A 21,085-nucleotide genomic window follows, 5' to 3' on the forward strand; every position below is an offset into this window, starting at 1 on the left:
CCGAGGCCGAGCCTTTACTATTGGCGCTGCTGAAGCTCGCCAAAATCCTGACGTCATTACTGGTACGTTCATCCTTAACAATCTCTGGGTTTCTATTCTATTTGACACGGGTGCAGATAGGAGTTTTATTTCTAGCGAGTTGGTCCCATTGCTTAATCTAGGAACCTCTGTCTTAGACCCCGCTTTCTCTGTCGAAATGGCAAACGGAGAGTCTACCCAAGTGAACAAAATCGTTCGCAATTGCACGCTTACGTTTGATCAGACGTCTCTTAACATTGACCTCATCCCTATGCATTTGGGAAGTTTCGATGTAATTGTTGGGATGGATTGGTTGTCCATCAACCACGCGGAAGTGGTGTGTGCTGAGAAGCTCATTCGCGTTCCTTGTTCTTCTGGCGAGTCCATAATTATTCAAGGAGAAAGATCAGGTAGATGTCTGAAATTAATCTCCTGCTTTAAAGCTCGGCGATGCCTTCGAAAGAAGTGTCTCGCCTTCCTAGCTCATGTCTCCATCAAGAAATCTTTGGGGAAGAAGCTCTCTGATGTCCCCGTTGTGCGTGAATTTCCAGACGTTTTTCCTAAAGACTTACCCGGACTTCCTCCTAGCCGGCAAGTCAAATTCCACATCGAGTTAGTTCCCGGTGCAACCCCCGTGGCAAAATCTCCGTATCGTTTGGCTCCGTCTGAAATGCAGGAATTATCGAGCCAGCTGCAGGAACTACTGGACAAGGGTTTTATTCGCCCTAGTTCGTCTCCATGGGGAGCTCCAGTCCTCTTCGTCAAGAAGAAGGACGGATCTTTCCGGATGTGCATAGACTATCGTGAGCTTAACAAACTCACAGTCAAGAATCGGTATCCATTACCGAGGATTGACGATCTTTTCGACCAGCTGCAAGGAGCCACCTACTTTTCCAAGATCGACCTACGCTCAGGTTATCACCAAGTACGCGTCATGGAGGACGACATCGCGAAAACCGCTTTCAGAACTCGTTATGGACACTACGAGTTCCTAGTCATGCCTTTTGGTTTGACGAATGCCCCTGCGGTGTTCATGGATCTCATGAATCGCGTTTGTCGTCCATACCTGGACCAGTTTGTTATCGTCTTCATTGACGATATTCTCGTTTATTCCCGCTCTAAAGCCGACCATGAGCTTCATCTCAGGCTTACCTTGGATCTGCTGAGGAAAGAGCAACTCTACGCCAAATTCTCCAAATGCGAATTCTGGCTAAAGGAAGTTCAATTCTTAGGTCACATCATTAACAAGGAAGGCATTCATGTCGACCCTGCCAAGATTGAAGCCATCAAAAATTGGGGAGCGCCTACAACGCCAACCGAAATTCGTTCATTTCTTGGTTTAGCTGGGTACTACCGTCGATTCATCTCGAACTTTTCAAAGATCGCGTTGCCCCTCACAATGTTAACTCAAAAAGGGGAACCATTCATTTGGAACCAAGAGCAAGAAGAGGCTTTCCAAACATTGAAACATAAACTCTGCCATGCACCAATCCTGTCGCTTCCTGAGGGTAACGATGATTTTGTTGTTTATTGCGACGCCTCGAGCCAAGGTCTAGGCTGCGTCTTAATGCAACGCGGTAAGGTCGTCGCTTACGCCTCGCGTCAACTCAAGAGTCATGAGAGGAATTATGTCACTCACGACTTGGAATTGGGTGCTGTGGTCTTTGCCTTAAAAATATGGAGACACTACCTATACGGTACGAAATGTGTCATCTTCACCGACCACAAGAGCCTACAACACATCCTCAACCAAAGGGAGCTAAATATGCGACAACGTCGATGGGTTGAACTCCTAAGTGACTATGACTGCGAAATCCGCTACCACCCTGGAAAGGCTAACGTAGTGGCTGACGCGTTAAGTCGCAAGGAAAGGACCCAGTTGCATGCGATTCGTATTCAGTCCAATCTTCCCTCCTTGGTTCTTGAAGCTCAAAAGCAAGCGATTGCTGGTGGTGATCTCAAAAATATGCTATCTTGCGGTGCCGAACGGAAGTTTGAAACCAAGTCTGATGGTATACTTTACTACTTAAATCGCATGTGGATTCCAAACTCTGAACCACTTCGAGAACTTATCCTGAGCGAAGCGCACAAATCCAGATACTCTATTCACCCAGGCAGTGATAAAATGTATCAGAATCTCAAGTCTCATTTCTGGTGGCCGGGTATGAAGAAAGACATAGCTTTATACGTCGGTAAGTGTCTAACATGCTCGCGGATCAAGACTGAACATCAGAGACCATCTGGCCTGTTACAAAAACCGATCATACCGCAGTGGAAGTGGGACGAAGTCGCTATGGACTTCATTACCAAACTCCCGCGGACACCCAGCGGTTATGACACGATTTGGGTTATCGTGGATTACTTGACCAAGTCTGCCCACTTTCTCCCTGTCCGCGATGACTACACTACGGAGAAGCTGGCGCGGATTTACATTCGTGAGATCGTAACCCGTCACGGTGTGCCTAAGGGCATCACGTCAGACCGTGACCCCTCTTTTGCGTCAAGGTTCTGGAAGTCATTTCAGAAAGCCTTTGGGACAAGTGTGAAACTTAGCTCTGCCTATCATCCTGAAACGGACGGACAGAGCGAAAGGACCATACAAACCCTGGAGGATATGCTCAGAGCCTGTATCCTTGAATTCGGTAGTAGCTGGGAGACTCACCTTCCTCTTGCAGAGTTCTCATACAATAACAGCTATCATGCTACCATCAAATGCGCACCATTCGAGGCACTCTATGGCAGGAAATGTCGTTCTCCACTGTGTTGGTCCGAGACCGGAGATTCTCAAATCCTCGGCCCGGAACTGATACAGGAAACCACTGACAGTATCGCCATCATCCAGCAAAGACTTAAGGACGCCCGCTGTCGACACAAGTATTACGCTGACAAACGCCGCAAACCTCTGGAGTTCCAAATAGGCGATCACGTAATGCTCAAAGTTTCCCCCTGGAAGGGCATTGTTCGCTTCGGGAAAAAGGGAAAGTTTGCTCCAAGGTACGTAGGACCTTTCAAGATCATCGAAAAGGTCGGACCCGTAGCCTATCGCTTGGAATTGCCTCCAGAACTCAGCCGTGTTCACAACGTTTTTCATGTGTCGCAACTCAAAAAGTGCCTCGTTGACGAGACCGCTCAAATCCCGATCGACACGGTTCACATCGACGACAAACTATACTTTGTTGAGGAACCTGTCGAGATCCTAGATCGAGAAGTCAAAAAGACTAAGCGAAGCCGGATACCTATAGTCAAGGTACGTTGGAACAACCATCGTGGACCCGAGTTCACATGGGAACGAGAGGATAAGATGAAGGAGGAATACCCTCATCTGTTCGCATAGTCATCATCTTTGTAATTCTAGAAATCTTGGAGTCTATGTAATCGTAATCATGTAATCAGGGACCAATATCAATCAATGAAGTATCATGTTGTTCCTATTTGCTTATAAATATTCTCTTATTTGCATAACACCAAGTTTGGCTACCCATGACTCGTGCTGGAAAACACAAGTTGTGCATACTTAATCATGTAAACATTGGGGTAAACTATGTATCATTGAGCCAAAATTTGTCATCATTCTAGCATTCATGAAGCATGGTTGTGTGTGTGTGTGTGGTGTCGTGTCGATTTTTCTAGCCGCACACAATGGAGTTTATACATTGATACAAGGTGAACTCGTAATTATAGTCCGGAATATAATTACATCAAGTTCACAGGTGTATACGTGTATAAACAATATGCTATTGTGTAACTATGAGTCGTGAACTCAAGCTTCGTGTAGGGAATTAATCAATGAATGTTGAAGGAGTGGTGGGTTAGCCGCTGGTACACCCTATACATAAACCCCTTCGGCACAAGTTGATTATGTCTGAAGCGAGACTTGGAATTAGGGACTCATAGTTAGCGTGGCAGCTGTGAGGCGTTAAATTCAAGAATTATTGAGGGAATTATTCATTGGAGATTGAAGGAGTGGTGGGTTAGCCGCTGGTACACCCTATATATAAACCCCTTCAATCCGAAATGAATATGTCTGATGTAAAGCTTGAAGGTGATGCCTTGTAGTGGAAAATAGTGTGTCGTCCTGTGTGTCATTGAACTAATAGGAGTCGAAAGAAACACCCAAGTGGAGTTGAGGGAGTGGTGGGTTAGCCGCTGGTACACCCTATATATAAACCCCTTCAACTTGATTTGGGTGGTATCCAAGACGAATATTAGGGGTAGTGGCGCATAGTGGTCATCATGGGATCATTTAATCTAAAACATCATTGCATCAACTATACTAAATTCTAAATTTCGGGACGAAATTCCTCTAAATTGGGGAGGATGTAACGCCCTGAAATTCGATTGGTAAACTAGGATCGTGAAATCATCGGAAACTATAGACTTTGGGATTCTGGACGATAAGTTCGGAACCCATATCATTGGAAAAATCTGCTTTTATCATTTAAAATGTTTATTTTATAAAACGACATTTACGCCTGAAAAATATTAATTTTTATGCTTTCGAAAAATTTAAATATTCTTATTTAAAAAGATTTCAAATAATTATTCGGAAAATGGTTTTTATAAAAGTTTTGCTGAAAAAGTTTTAGTTTGTTTAAAAACTTATGAACTCGACTAGTCTTGACCCGGCGGTAGCCTAAACCCGAACCCGAGTCACCCGAGTATTTAAGCGGAAAATCAAGTATTCTTACACCACCTCTTTCATTTCCACCAACACTTCCCACCCAAACACTCTCATTCTAGAGAGAGAAACTAGAGAGAGAAAGTCTTCAAACTTCAAATCCGAGTCCACAAATCTGTTTGTTGTTGTTCTTGGTAAGATCTTCTTGAAAATCATCCATTTTCATAACCATTTTCGGCCTCAAATCGAGCAAAAACACCCATTTTCGTTTCTTGAGTTTTCGGGTCAAAAACCGTCTTGTTTTGGTGTCAAAATGCAAGCTTTTGTGTTTAAAATCACTGGGAATCGATAGTCCCTTCAATCCCGAGCATTCCCATGTCAAAAACTTCGATTTTGGGTCAAAAATCTGGAAAATCTGAAAAACCCGTAGGTTTCTCCGTCGCCCAGCTTGAAGGAGTCGAATCAGACTCATTCGATCGAATCAGTCGATCGAATCAGCCCATTCGATCGAACCAGTCGATCGAACCAGTCCGGTCGACCGAATAGGAAAGCAACCGAATGGTCTCCAACTCATTCGACCGAATGAGTTTCGTATTCGATCGAACGAGTGTCTATTCGATCGAACAAGTTCCATGTTCGACCGAACGAGTTTTCCCAACTGGTTCGACCAAATGTGTTTCTAGTTCGATCGAGTGTGCCTCAGATTCGATCGAATGTGTGTCTATTCGATCGAACAAGTTCCTATTCGATCGAACGTGTTCCTATTCGATCGAATCAAGCCAGAACCAAGCTGTTTTCGTCTTTAAAACCCAGTTTTTGCTCGAGGTCGCGTAAGCTCGTTTTCTTAGACTTATAGCACGTTGTTAACCTTATATATATGTCCAACTCTAGGCTAAGGAGATCTATTGTAGCACCATCCTAACCCAAGATCAAGGTGAGTTCATAGCCCCTATTTAAGCTTTTCAAAACTATGGGGTGGAAACATGGTAACTTTACACGTTTGGATAAAATCATTTATGCAAATATTCTTTAAACTATAAACATTTGGATTTCTACACACGTGCGGAAATCCACGAGCTTCTTGGTAATCTATAAACTTTGGAAATCTATGAACATGGGGAAAACCCATTAACTCATGGAGATCTAAGAACATTGGAAATCAATGAGTATGGGAAATTCTGTGAACATTGACATCATGGGAACGGGAATCAAATTCATATCATCATAGTCATTGTGTCAGCATGGAAATCTAGAGATCAAAACATCATGAGTTGAATTGGACGCGAGAGTCTATTCTACTCTCGGTAGAACTCACGACCATGAGTGGCATTCTATTCTCGGTGGCACTCGTAACTCATGGGATTTCATACTAGTCTCGGTGAAATCCATAACTCTTGAGGACCTATACTATTCTCGGTAGGGACCAAGGGAACCCAGGATTCTTTGGGGTGTCTATCCTACTCTCGGTAGAACCTAGCTGAGTCCTGGATGGCAAGAACGAGGTAGTCTTGGTTTAAGTCTTGCGTGAGTTCAATCAAGTCTTGTGTGATCATTGGGTTTCATCATCATTCATCATCATCATTTGTTCACCATCATCTTGGACACTAGTAAACAATGGGATTCTGGTGTTGGTTTATCTAGTAAACTTAGCATGCTCAAATCTATATGTCCTTGTTTATGCTTAACTGCTATGTGCTACATGTACCGTTGGGAGACCGCAAATCTTTGAGTAATCTTATCACATACGACTCTAATGGGAGATTGATAAGCCCGTTGGGAGCCCAGGAGAACATTTCATGTTTGACTTACTACAAAAACCTCTGTGGGAAAACCAAGAGATCTTTTCTTACAAACCATTTTAAAAACTGGGAATTATACCCAAACATAGTAGTATAAGTTGTAGGAGTGGTGGGTTAGCCGCAGGTACACCCTATATATAAACCCCTACAACCTATACTAGTATGTTTGTGTATAAAACTCTTTTCTTTAAACCTATGAATTCACTCATCTACTTTATGTAGTTGACAGTTTGTTACATGTTTTCAGGAAATAATGCAGCAAGAAATCCCTAGCAAGTTTAGAGGCCTTAGAAAGATGAAGGCTAGACTAGGAGTTGTTGGAAACTTGATATTTTGTATTAAAACAATTTGTTTCATGTTACCTGGTTGATGTAATATTTGACATTTTGGTTATGTTTATGCATTTAGACTTTTATACTATTGTGCTCAACAATCACGACTTAGTCGCCGCACCTCGATTTTTCCGCCATCACGATCGGGGTGTGACATATAATATATAAAAGCTTTATGCTGATGGTATGTTTTTTTTATCTTGAATTGAAGTGCTTGTATGGAGGAGCACCAAAAGGCCCACAGCTAAGAGACTTGGAACGCGGGACTGATATTGTAGTTGCAACTCCCGGTCGTTTGAATGATATTTTAGAGATGAGAAAAATAAACCTGAACCAGGTTACTTATTTGGTGTTGGATGAAGCAGACAGAATGCTAGACATGGGATTTGAGCCTCAAATTAGGAAAATAATCAAGGCGATCCCCACACGCCGTCAAACACTTATGTACACTGCCACCTGGCCAAAGGAGGTTCGCAAAATTGCTGCAGATTTCATGAACAATCCAGTTCAAGTTAACATTGGCAACGTTAATGAACTTGTTGCCAACAAGTCCATCACTCAGGTACATTTGTTTATGCATAATGTCAACTGAAAAGTATTAGAGCGCATGTTAATGTAGGCCTGTTATCGAACTGAACGAACACGAAAGGAGCATGTTTGTGCTCGCTCGCTTAACTTTAGCGAACAAATGATCGAACACAAAGAATTAAATGACGGGTTTTCTGTTCGTGTTTGTTCATTAAGAGAATGAGCGTGTTCGTTTATGTTCGTTCATTAACAATATAAACGAACGGTTCAACAAAGTAACTGAATATAGATGAACACACACAGCTAATTTAAAAGGCAATTAAATGTAAATGTGAATGTGAACAACAATGTGTTGGGCTTAAATTAATCAAAACTAGACTAAATTGTGACCGAGTCTAAAAAGCAATGAATATATTAACAAACGTAAACTAATGTACATATCATGAACAGAAGTGAATGAACGTGACATGTGTTCATGTTTGTTTGCATTAAGTAAACAAATTCTTGCCAAACGGTTCACTGAATGCTCGGTTCGTTTACAAGCTTATTTAAATGTGTAATTGAGTTTTGTATGGCTGCAGTTTGTTGAAGTTTTGGGTCCAATGGAGAAACACAAGCGGTTGGAGCAAATATTAAGGTCTCAAGAACAGAGAGCAAAGGTTATAATATTTTGTTCAACTAAAAAGATGTGTGACCAGCTGGCACGCAACTTGACCCGACAGTTTTCCGCTGCTGCAATTCATGGAGATAAATCTCAAGGGGAGAGAGATTATGTGTTAAATCAATTTCGCTCGGGTCGGTCAACGGTACTTGTAGCTACCGATGTTGCTGCTCGAGGGTTAGATATCAAAGATATCAGGTTCAATATTAAAAACTATTATTGTTATTATCATTATTATCGTTATTGTTATTTAGAAGTTGATTGCACAGGGTGGTGATTATATTGTTTATTTAGAAGTTATATTGTTTACAGGGTGGTGATTAACTATGATTTTCCGACTGGTGTGGAAGATTATGTGCACCGGATTGGAAGGACCGGGAGGGCGGGTGCAACAGGAGAGGCTTATACGTTTTTCGGGGACAAAGATGCGAAACATGCTTCCGAGCTAATTAAGTTGTTGGAAGGGGCGAATCAACAGGTTCCAACAGCACTTCAAGGCATGGTGGCACGCGGTGGTGGTTTTGGCAGCAAGTTTAAACGATGGGGTTCGGGTGCTGGTGGTGCTGGTTTTGGTGGTCGTGGAGGACGGTCAGATTCAAGCTTTGGTGGTCGGGATGGTTGGAACTCGGGTCGGGGTGGTGGTCGTGACAGGTATTATTAATGAGGTTTTTTTAGTTAATACTGTTTTTTTTAACAAATGCAAATTTTGATGATTGTTGTATTGTTGCAGCAATAGGGGTGGTTACAATCATGGGGGTCAAGCAGGCAATAATGGATCAGGATGGAGCAGGGCTCGCAGCCGCAGCCCTGAGAGGTTTAACTAGCTACGTAGCTCAAATGAGTTTCGGTTTTTGTTTTCTGCTGTGTGATTTGGGGTTAGGCTCTGATATTTATTTGTTTTTGTGTCGGTGATGGTTTTTAAAAGATTAGTGGTTTTAATTACGGAAGTAAGAAGTCTAGCAGACTGTATAACAAAATGTGAAGGATCTTATTGGTTTTGTTGTTGGTTGTTTTGTTGAACTTTCTTATAAGATATATACAGAATAGACCACCTATTCTAATAGTGGTCTTTCATTATTTTAGCCTGACTTGTGAATCAAATTGTCACTCTTATTGCTGTTTAAAGTGTTGTCTGGTTTATAGGCTTCTTCTTGAGTTATGTTTTAGTTATATGCGAAATTTGAATTCAAAAGCATTTTAAATGGCTCGTGTTTGTGGGTTTATCGTTCATTTTGTGACGTACTATGTGTTTTCATGGGTTGACATGAACTCGGCGTATATATTCAAAAGAACGGGTTGCTTACTTTTTCATAATATTATAAGTTTTTGGTGTACATATTTTTATATTTTTAAAGCACTTAATGTTGAAAATGGCTCGTGTTTGTGGGTTTATCGTTCATTTTGTGACGTACTATGTGTTTTCATGGGTTGACATGAACTCGGCGTATATATTCAAAAGAACGGGTTGCTTACTTTTTCATAATATTATATGTTTTTGGTGTACATATTTTTATATTTTTAAAGCACTTAATGTTGAAAACTATGAATTTTTAACTTTTAAATATTTGATATACAAGTTATATTATAAGCTAAAACTTATTAAATTGTCTTTAAAACCTTGAACCACCAAACTAACCTATTGATGATATGTGGTCATTTGTGTATTTGTGGATCTAATCGGTTCACAATAAATTCTGTTAATGCAACTTATAGAAGCTTGTGATAAGAAACGTAGTCAAAACGTACCATGTGACCGTTAAAAACTATTTTTATGTCAGTCTCTATAATTTTACTATTCATGAAAATCTCTTTTCTCAGCCACACGTATGTATAAAGAATATATTCTCCTCAACGCCTCCCTAATATGTGTTGCATATTCATGTCATCGACCAAAATGGCTTTACGAAGTGACATATAATTATGCTAGTCTATACTTGTTGCTATCAAAGATTAATATAATGGTTCAAATATCTTTCTAGAAGGATATATATACGTTCGGTTCAACTTAAGTACACATATCTATATATAAATAGGTTAAAACTAACAAAATTATTTAAGTTGTAATACTATTTACAAGAATGTGTTTGAACTCATATTAGATATACTCACATCTTTATACAAAAAATTAGGCCAGATTTGTGTCGGTTTGCATTATTGATACATATTTATACTTTTTTTTAGTATTTTCGAAGTTCTTAGATAGTTGGATTAAGCTCAAGTGTTTCTTAAGCAGAGTTAGAACTTACGTCAAGAAAGCTTTTAAAGTAATCGAATAAATTTGAGTAACATCTTTTAAGTTCAAAAGGAGGCAAAGTCAACTCGTCTATAGCTCATACATCCATTTCAACAAGGACTTTACTTTCCATGTCATAGATATTTTTTTCTTAACCAAGTTTACCTTTTCCTTTTCTATGATAATGTTTTTAAGAATAACACGGATCCTGTGTTTTTTTTTTCTTCGAAAAGAGGATTATATTATAGTTGAGATCAGTGTTTTAAAAACCGGTTTAAACCGGTTAAATCGGATTTCGCACAATAAGTAGGTATTTTGAGTCCGGTACTTTTGGCCGGTTTGATAGAACATCGTACCGGCGGTTTTTGTCTAAAGTACCGGTTTTTACCGGCAAATCGGTTTTAAGTCCGATAATTTTTTTATATTTGCACTTTAAACTTTAGAATTATTTTTTAAAGATTGAATGCTTTTGCATTATTTTTTTAATATGGATTAACTTTGGATTAATTGTTTGTTATAAAATCATTTAGTTTTGGGTTATTTTTGGATTAAAGTTACATTTATAGAAAATTATAAGGTAATATTCAACCGGTTGAACCTCCCGGTATAACCCGGTTCAACCGGTTGTATCATTTTTTAACCCAATCCGGTACAAGTAAAATACCGGTTTTTAAAACATTGGTTGAGATGTACATACTTTTGTATCAGTGAATGGGAAAAAAAAAATCGTCTTTAGGTAGAGTAAACAGTGTGGAGCATTTAAAAAACTGTGAGATGTATTTAAAACAAAATTCCAAATTTGTTAAGTTACTCGGTGAAGGAGATTGGTACTACTAGAATATTGTTTGAATTAGTATAATGATAGATGCTCTGAATCAAAAGATCGATATTTTTAAAATTGAAATACAAGCATATCTCCATATACTCAACTCCCCTTATTCTCACCATAAACAACTTATTTAGAGCATTCTCAACTCATCATTCATCCATCTCTATAGTTACTTAATAATCACTACAATTCTTTCTTCTGTTTAATTTAATAATACGTTTTTATATCTTTATCATTACATTTTCTTTTTCCTTCACTCATAACCACGTTCAATAAAATTAAAAATAAATAGAAGCAAACAAAACGATCCCCAAATTAAAAAAAAAAAATCACTACATTTTATATCTTCACTACTCACAACCCCACCATATAATTTGCAAAAGCTCACAAATTTTGAGGGGATGAACTGAAAATGCTCTTAAATGGCAATTAATACAAATCTAATTAATTTGACTGGGTCATGGGTTCTGATCAGGAGCAGGAAACAGGTGGATTTGACCCGTTGGGTGAGTATGATATGTATCATATAAAGCTTTTGTAATGGTTGTAGGCAGTGTGTGTTTGTTTTTGGGTGCACATGATGAACTTAGAGCATCAATGATAGGAAGGTTAAAATGTCATGAAACTACCCAGCAAGCTGTTACAATAGAAAAAAACCCGCTCTTTAAAACACTCATTTCCTCTCCAGAGCCACAAAATCATCCACAGTTTTTACATATACTTGTAAAACATAATTATTAATTATTTATAATTTCGTATTATTTAATATAACGTAAAACTAAAAACTTTATATAGATAAATAAAAATAGGAGACAATGACATACATCCCCTCATTAATTGCATATTTACCCAACCCAAAAATTCAATTGCAATTTCCTCATCCTGCACACATTTACCCATTTTAATTTATTTTACTAAAACAATCCAAGCACAGGCTCATAAACACAAGTTCATAAAGTGCATATGACCATTTATTAAGATAACATGAGAACAGTTCACGAGTAAACAATGCTAGTGTCTAGTGTCTCAGTCATCAAGCTCAAACCATAAGTTCAGCAAACAATGCTCATAAACATAAATTCAGAAAGTTCACAATACCACTTATTAAGATAACATGAGAACGGTTCTCCTATGACTTGGTAGCAATTGCTTTAGCTTCAGTCAACGCGGGAATCAGCTTCCCTGATTGGTGCATAGCAGTGGTACCTACATATAAAAATGTTGTGAAAACATTACATTCTATTAATCACAAAATATGTAAAACATGAAGCCTAAAAACCCTTACTGTCACAGCCACCAATGTGCTTGCCACCAATAAACACATTTGGTACAGTTCGTTGACCGGTCCACTCGTGTAATGCTGCTTGCAGCTCACTTCCATCACCTTTAGACATAGATACAGACGTGTTTTAGACACATTCCAGTAAAGCAAATAAATCATCATTATGAAGGCAAAACATTATGTAAGGACTCGCGATTCATTAAAGTTTGTTGAGGTCGCAAACGAGCTGAGCTGCACTCAAGCTACTCGAGATCAAATTGACAAAAACCTCGAAACGAGCCAGCCTATTTTGAACTCAATCCGAACCCGAGCCTAAAATTAAGCTTCTTTAGTTTTCAACCCCGAGGTCGAGCCTTGTATGGGAAGCTCATTTAGGGTCGTCAAGCCTTCACGAGCCTTGTGTATTTTTAAGTGTTACCTCTTCTAGATGTCTATGTATTAATTTCACACTGCATAGCCAAGCTTTGGCTAGTTTAAGGTACTTGACAGCCAAGCTTAGGCTCGTTTAAGGTTTTTCTCAAAATACATAAAAAACAAACAAACAAAAGCCTATATGAATAATAAATAATAAACTTGCCGATCCTGAGCTTAAAATAAAGACTCACGAGTCGAGTCGAGTCGAGGCTCAGCTCGTTCACACCTTAGGGTTAAAATAACCACTTTTATTGCATTGTGAAATAAATATTATTAACATATATAAAAAATCCTAATCCAAATTATTAGGTGTATATTATTATATTAACAAGAGAAAGATGTAAAATGGATTAAAAAGAGAAAGGTAAATTGAGCAATCAGAATATAAATATAATATACAGGTGTAAATATAATGCTAAATGGAATGGAAGTGACTGACTTTCAAGATCAAGCTCGATAGCTTTGAAGGAAGATCCAGCCTCCGTCAGCAATTTTTTATATATATTTTTTTACAATTTAATACTAGTTTTGGTTATTAAAGATTATGGCCTTTCTACTCGTTACCGCATAAACTGCAACCTTTTTGGTCTTTAATTAACTTGTTTAGGTACGGAGGCTCCAACTTTTGGTTTTTACACAATTACCAAGTTAGTCTATGATGTTTTTTTAAAATAACAAGATTAAGTGTTAAGATTAAAAAGTTAAGGTTTTCATTTTCTAACAATATTAAGTACTAATTTTAACTTCCGTCAATTAACGGAATTCGTGTCAACTCACTGTCGTAACGCTCGGGTTTACCAATGCCCAGGCTTTAACGTTCGGATTTTACCAATTCCCGATTTTATCAACCGAATAAACATCGCTTTAAATATTTTTTTTTATGTTAATTTTTTCATATTTTAATTCAATTAATTTATATTTTGGGTTTTATTAAGGTACTTTTACTAACGTAACCAATGCCCACCGAATATACGTCAACTCGTTGTTGTAACGCGCTGCCTGGTTTTACCAGCCGAATAAATAATGTTTAAAATATGTTGACATTATTAAAATAATACATTATTGGTCCCTGACCTTTACCTTAAGTAACAAGAATGGGACATATATAGGTATTATAATTTCCGTTAAATATTTAGAACGAGTTACTTAAAAAAAGATAAGAAAAGATTGATTGATATAAAAAAAGAAGGTATTGGATTTATTAGATAAAATAATTGTACAATAAATGTGAAACAAAAATAAATAATAGATTAACTAATAGAAAAACTAAATTTAAAAGTAAAAATACGAATACAAAATAAATAAAAAACACCAAAGTAATAAATATTTTTAAGATCAACAAATGTTGAAAAATAACATTACATTGTGACTAGAGTTTATTTTCTGATATACAGGATGAACATGTCACGCTACAAACATATATATTAATTGGGAAATATAAAAGATCACTACGCAACTTTTGTGATTCGAATGACTTGCACGTGTCCAAAACACCTCCATTACTCTCCCAAAACATTCTTTTCTTTCTTTTTAATATTTTTTATACCTTTATCATTACAGTTTTCTCTCTACTCTACTCACAACAAATCCAACAAATATTAAAAAATAAATAGGGGCAAACAATGTTCCCCAAATGTTTCCCCAAATTTACAAAAAATCACTACATTTCTCTCTCCACCCTATAATTTACACTCACAATCACTAGCAACCTTACCCCATAATTTACAAACTCCCCACACATAATTATATAATTATAGAGGATGGGATGTAAATGCTCTTAGTAGCTACAATTATTTTTTTAATGTACTCTGCGACTACAGTCTGTTTTCTTAAATACAAGAAGAGTTTCTCGCACTACAAACATATATAAATCATGTCATCTTGCGTTGGTACAAAAACATGTTTACAAGTATTGGTGATATCTGGAACAAAGTGTTAAGTAACAAAATGCCAAGATGATTTAGTTTGGGCACCGGAATAAATGGTTCGATCTATGATGAAATTTGGAATGGAATTAACTAGATGTCTGCATCTTATGATTGCCATTGCAAGTAGGTTATGTAGTTTTTGTTGGAGTTAATTCCCGAACTGAGTTATGGGTCGGGAAGGTGGGGACGGTTCGAGCCAATGGATCGATCTCATTAATTATTTAATTATTGCAATTAGAGATAATTATCTATTTTATTTATTAGATGGAGATGGAATTTTATTTATAGATAAATAGGAGTTTGTGTTTTACTCTAATTGTATTCGAGCCTGTATATAACCCCAAAGAATTTATGTAAGGGTTAAGAGAGAATTGATCAAGTTTTGAGTTATTTTCTTGATTAATAAAATTGGTGAGTTGTGCCAAATATATTCTCGTGTTTAATTCGATCAGGGCCGTTAATTGGTATCAGAGTTAGGATTGAATAACCCCAAGATCGTAGGAGAAACAAACCAAGAACAACCGGGTCTGTGTTCGAGCGGCGAGACGAGGGTTGTAGATCGAACAGAAGGGATTTGTTCGTGTTTGTGTTGTTACCGCAAGATTCGCAGGTTTTGTACAAGCAAGGCAGCGCTGGTCTTGTTGTGATCACAAACCAGGTGGGTTCTCACCCTCTTGGTTACAAGAAACAAGAGCGTCCTTCTGTTTTATTCCAAACTAGGTTTTGGGTTTTGAAGGTTGTTGGGTCATATTTGTTTTTTTAAAGGAGAATAAAGTGGTCTCCCAAGTAAAACTAGGAGATATATTTGTGGCCACCGGTTACGAAGAAGAAGCAAAAGCAAAATAAACTTTTAAGCCATTAAAGTTTTTATTGCATAGTGACACATTTTTTTCAAGAGGTTTCTTGATCGGTGTTAAGCGAGCAAAAGGATCCGGTTCTGAAAAGTTGTTTAGGGTTGTTTTGTTTGTACTTGTTTCAACGGACTGGAGCAAGGGAGTTCGATACCGTTAAGTGTTTACCGACGGGAAAGAAAAAAGACGTCAATGATAGATGCCGAAGAAAGACCGATAATCCCACCCAAAGCGAACAGAGGATATCACTGCAGGTTACAAAGCTGAAGGTGTAGGTTCCCTGGATGGATCACACGAGATATCCCGGTCTACTCAGGTGCGGAATCCCTGCGTAGATCGTTACGAGCGTAGAAAGCAAATCAAACAAACACGATACGATAAACGAACACGTTATATTGATAACCGAACACGTGATACGATATCACTATTACAGACTCACGTTATCGAACAAACTCGTTAACCAAAACTGCTAACAACTATCAACTCGATTCACAATCAAGCCGTAACATCTAATATAAATACACGACAACTTCGCCTGATATGGTCAGGCGAAGTTGTCCATAACTTCGCTTGTTCAACAAGTTCGCCTAGGCGAACTTGTTAACAACTTCGCTTAAACAAAAACATAAATAACATTACAGACTCGATTACAGACTCTAGACTATGAACTACTGACATTTATGCACCAACAGACTCCCCCTTGGCAGTAGCTTCATATCTTGATCTTTAAGCTCTTGTCTTGTAATCCTTTATCTTCACGCATGCACTCCTTCTCTAACACAAACTGACACGACTCTTTGATACTTCCTCGCTTCATCCTTCCAAGCAGGAATATAAAAGATTTTCTTCTCATTAAGCACCTTCAGATCAGCTTGCGATAAGTTTACCAAATGCATCGGATCGTAAACTCTAAGGAACTCTTGTTCATCCTCGTCTTCCATCACAGCCTCTGCTGTCTCACAATCCACGTACCACCATTTTAGGTCTTTAAGCACATCCTTGGGCATTAGCTTCATCGGTACTTCTTTCAGGCACCGGATCGGTTTATACTTCATTACCATCCAAGGTTTTCCATCAGTTCTTAGACCTCTATCCTTGTCCTCAACAAGTTTTCCCTTTTGAGGCTTCAACAGCTCAAACTTCTTCTATTTTATACTCTCTTTCCAAACAATTTTCTCAATGACTCTAGCCATATTATCGTCACTTCGATTGATTAACCCCAATCTGGCTAAGTCTTTCACTTCACATTCCGGCCGTGTATTCAACGACCTTAACATTCTTTTAAAATACTGAACGCCGTCATACCGTTTGAGCACAAAGAGCTTCAACTGCTCATCATAGATCCAGCAAATAATCCCTTTCTTCGCTTCAGCATAGCCTTTGATATTATAATTCTTCTTGAACATGGTTGGAACAGCAGGCTTTTTAGTCTTAATAAACCAATGAGCATATCCTTCTTTCCACCTAGGCTGCTCCTCCCACTCTGTCTCATCATTCTCCATCTCAGTACCAATATCGGCTTTCTCAACATCTGGGATCTCGTGTTCAACATTTTCTTCAATTATTTCACCTTCTTCAATCTTATCTTCAATCACAATCTGTGCTCCAATCTTCTCAATCTCCTCATCAGGCAGCACATCGTCATCTATCATCACATCATCCTCTAGCATATCATCATCCAATTCTTTCAACGCATCTATCATATCATCATCATCATCAACCATCATCACCTCATCACCACCAACTGCACCTGCAGACTCCCCCTGAGCTGTGGAAGTCCCAAGAGCTTGAGTAGTTCTTGGCAACTCACCACCTGCACCTTTCGGTGCATTGGGATCATCGTCTCTGTCATTTCTCTTCTTCGTCCTTAACTCGTCGCCTCTACAGCCTGTCTCCCCCTGAGATGCCAAGAACTCCTTCATAGCATCTATAATTCGCCCATGTTCAACCAGGAGGGACGACTGTAGTTGATTCTCTGCTACAAGGCGCTGAATAGCCTGGGTCTGGATAAAGTTTATCCTCGATTGCTCTGCCACGACCCGCTCAAGTGCAGCTATTCTCTCCGAGTCTGAGAGGGTTGCATCGAAATCAAACCTCATGTTAGATGTATCTAGAGTATACTCAGCAGGGATCTCGAATGTAACCGGGACGTCAGAAGCAGTTGTGGATGTAACCGCAGGTGGTATCGTGACCGACAACCCTGCAGTTGCAATGACGGTAGACTCTACAAATTGTGCCACCACCTCTGAAGGAGTAAGCGTTGGAGGTGGTAACGACACAATCTCCGGAGTCGTCGTCTGTAGTGTGATGGATGGGATGCCGACAGCTGATGTAGCCACCACGGGAACATCCGCGGCGCTTGTAACCTGTACAGAAGTAGGAACAATCGACATACCTGACAGTCCGGATGGAACAAAACGTACAACCCTTGAAGTCTCTCCAGCTCCCATACCTGCACCTGTCCTCTCCCGTCTTGAACGTCTAATCAACTTGTGGATATCTTCTTCCTCTTCTTCTGATTCACTATCATCAACCGTCCTCTTCCTCTTCCCCAACGTCCTCTCACGTCTCACCAACATCCTCCTCGCCTCATCCATAACGTCATCAAGATCTGAGTCTGCCACCGTCGTAGCTGCTCTAGTAACAATCACTTCCCGAACCTGTGCAGTAGAAACCTGCACTTCTTCTTGTGGATCAAAACGATCCATGTCGAAGAATCCTTGGCCGCCAAATGCAGCATTAAGGTCTACATCCTCCTCAGCCGACACCACAGGCACAGTAGGTACATCACGAGTTGCTCCTGCCTGTTGTGGTTGAGGGTCTCTGAACTCATCCCCCCGAGCTGGCACATACCCCGGGTTTATTAAGAACCCAAAGAGTGGAGTATGCCTTGGACGACGTTCAGGCTTGCTCCTCGCACTCGAAGTACGGCATTGAGCAAAGATAAGTTTGCTCACACTCTCCACATATCTTATTGGGCGTCGTTGTGGCAAATTTGGAGCCACATGGTTCAAGATCATCTGGATGAATCTTGGATACATTATGAACCGCTCACGAGCCATCGCCCTCCTCTGTCTATCGATCTCGTAAAAGACCATCTGACTGAAGCTATAACGTTTGTTATAGGTCAGAGCAGTCATTGCGGACTGCATGGTCGCACCCATACCGTCAGTACCCGCCTTCCTCCCTGACATACACACAATCATGACGTGCATGAGGAAGAGCCACTGATCGAGCAGGAACCCCTTCCGTCTCTGGGTATCGCCCAATGGACCAGAATAGCCCATTCTTAGAAATGCTCCATCACGAAACGGAGCAACAAACTCCGTAGGGTCATTCCTAGTCTCCTCACCGAAACGTAACGCCACCCGTATTTGTTCAGACGAGAACTGAACTTCTTGGTTGTTGACGGTTGCTCGCATAACCGGGGGCTCAACACGGCAATCGTACTCCACCGTCTGCCAGAAATCCTCGATATTGGGTAAGGATATCGGCAGAGTCGTCGTGATAGCGTGGAATATCCTCGAGCGAATGAGGAATGTGATGATCTCACGGTAGTCTTCAACACCGCTCGTTTCCGGGTCTAAGGTGATGAACATGTTGTGACCCGGAAAGAATTGTCTCTGATTATCTCCGTCATCGCCTCCAGCACCTCCGGCACCTGCTACTGCAGCCATATCTGCAACAAACGAACCAAGTTAGATATACGTTAAGGTTTAACACAAGTTTGCTTATTACCATGAGCGAAGTTGTGATAAATTCTGTATAGGCGAAGTTAAAGTTGGGGCGAAGTTGGGAACAACTTCGCTTCATCTTTAAGTTCGTCTAATCATTAAAAAATTAAAAGGTCCAGGCGAAGTTAATGATAACTTCGCCTCACCACAACATCGCCTCAGGCGAAGTTTAGACTCAGGCGAAGTTACGGATAACTTCGCCTAAACCTTAAGTTCGCCTGAATCTGAATCGACAACAGTAAGCAGAATCAACATTGAAAAGTTTGGTGTTTCGGCCAATTTTGAAGATTTAGGAGACTAAAACACATGGTATTAAGGACATATAGACGATTAGGTTGTTTATGAACACGTGTAAAACAAGGTTTGAAATCGGGTTTAAGGATCGAACGTCCGAGGTCACTAACCGGTTGTCGAAACAACCTAGGATTAACAACCATGAACATCGATTATAAGATATAACGACACTACGAACCTTGAATCGGTAACGGAAACTGAGAAAAAGAATAAGGAATCGGAAAAACGACAAGTTCGCCGGAAACAGATAAGTTCGCTGGAATATCGGAGTAAGTTCGCTGCATTTGAAAATTATGAACAGTTTGACCTTTGAAAATCCTTATATAGGGGCGGAGTTATACAGGCGAAGTTACGGTTAACTTCGCCTAGGCGAAGTTATTCACAAGTTCGCCTGTTTAACAACATCGCCTATATTTACAAAATCAACCCTTATAATTTGAACATCTTGCAATTAACTTTTAAAACTTCCCTTTAAGAATTAAATAACACGATCAAGTCCAAGTAACCATTTATAAAAGCATACGACTACATAAAAAGAAAACTTTAACAATTAAAGTATAAGGGATCAAATTTCAGTCTCGATAGGGACTACTACGTTTTAGAAAAGATCCTAACAGGAATCATACTAACTACGTGACTGTCACAAAGATCCGTGTTTAGCTGTATTATGACATATAGAGACAGGTTGTAAGCAGGTAAATAACTTAAGATGGTTTTCATCGTTTCTGTGATACGAGTTAAGTTCAATTAAGCTCAAAAATTAAGTGGGCAACAACTCAGAGTTTATGATGCCTCCTATCTATTCTCAAAGCGTATTTGGCTTTCCCCAAGTCACCCCGAATTGACTTCGACCCTTAGTGTCTGATTAAGTTTGTAATTACTCTTCATCTCCTTCCCGTTCTCTCTCTTATTCCATGATTAAGAAGTCTTGATATGTTGAACTCTAGAATGTTTCAATAACTCATAAGTTTTTTTTTTTTTTTTTTTTTTTTTTTTATGATAAACATTTACATAGACTTCAGAGTAGTAACCAACTGCAAGTCCCGAATCTGGATCACTGCAGTTTCTTGAAACGCTATCTCCACGGGAATCAGAACACTTACGGGCTCGTGTATGACTGGGTAATCGCTTTTCTGCCTATCATTCGGAAAGATATATATGAAGACATGCAAAACTCGTAAGGAGTTTCCACGTAAAATCAAGTAGTTTTAGTTTGTATCACATCTACTTTTACGCACCATAAAAAGTTACCATGACATACAATGACTGTCCTAAAGCCTTTTAAGCCTAATAACTTCACTTGTTAAGCACACAGAATCAGTATATCTATCATTTTCCAAGGTTGGATCAATTTTCTGTTAAACATAGCTAACGAACTTCTTACGAAGTAGTAGACTTGAAAAATAATTTCATTTCCCTTAAAAAATTTTAACATTAATCGCCCCGACCAAAACAAAGTCTTCAGGTAAACGGCTATCCCGAAGATCCAATGGATCAGCTGGACCGACCACATACTAGTATGTGTCCTTCTAACTAAGTACGATCGACTAATTTTAAGCGAAAA

At 39.3% G+C, this 21,085-nt stretch overlaps 3 protein-coding genes across 3 annotated transcripts in view; 2 read left to right on the forward strand and 1 right to left on the reverse strand.

Moving 5' to 3' along the window:
* LOC143597290 (NADH dehydrogenase [ubiquinone] flavoprotein 1, mitochondrial-like) overlaps window positions 1–21,085 on the forward strand; it is a 288,480-nt gene that overhangs the window by 35,077 nt on the left and 232,318 nt on the right. The gene's annotated exons all lie outside the window — the stretch shown is intronic.
* Window positions 6,949–9,033, forward strand: LOC143597025 (DEAD-box ATP-dependent RNA helicase 46-like). Its single transcript, XM_077075651.1, has 4 exons — window positions 6,949–7,329; window positions 7,877–8,154; window positions 8,269–8,607; window positions 8,687–9,033. The coding sequence occupies exons 1-4, from the start codon at window positions 6,949–6,951 to the stop codon at window positions 8,778–8,780; spliced, it is 1,092 nt and encodes a 363-aa protein (XP_076931766.1). The 3' UTR covers window positions 8,781–9,033.
* LOC143597035 (glutaredoxin-like) lies at window positions 12,044–13,208 on the reverse strand (the record flags this gene model as incomplete). Its single annotated transcript, XM_077075658.1, has 3 exons — window positions 12,044–12,224; window positions 12,304–12,402; window positions 13,154–13,208. Coding segments are annotated over 3 exons (231 nt in total), but the record flags the coding sequence as incomplete, so codon positions are not given.

This window comes from Bidens hawaiensis, unplaced genomic scaffold (assembly GCF_021521415.1).
Source record: "Bidens hawaiensis isolate Kalapana, Puna unplaced genomic scaffold, B.hawaiensis_p1.1 tig00001758_1, whole genome shotgun sequence".
NCBI lineage: Eukaryota > Viridiplantae > Streptophyta > Magnoliopsida > Asterales > Asteraceae > Bidens > Bidens hawaiensis.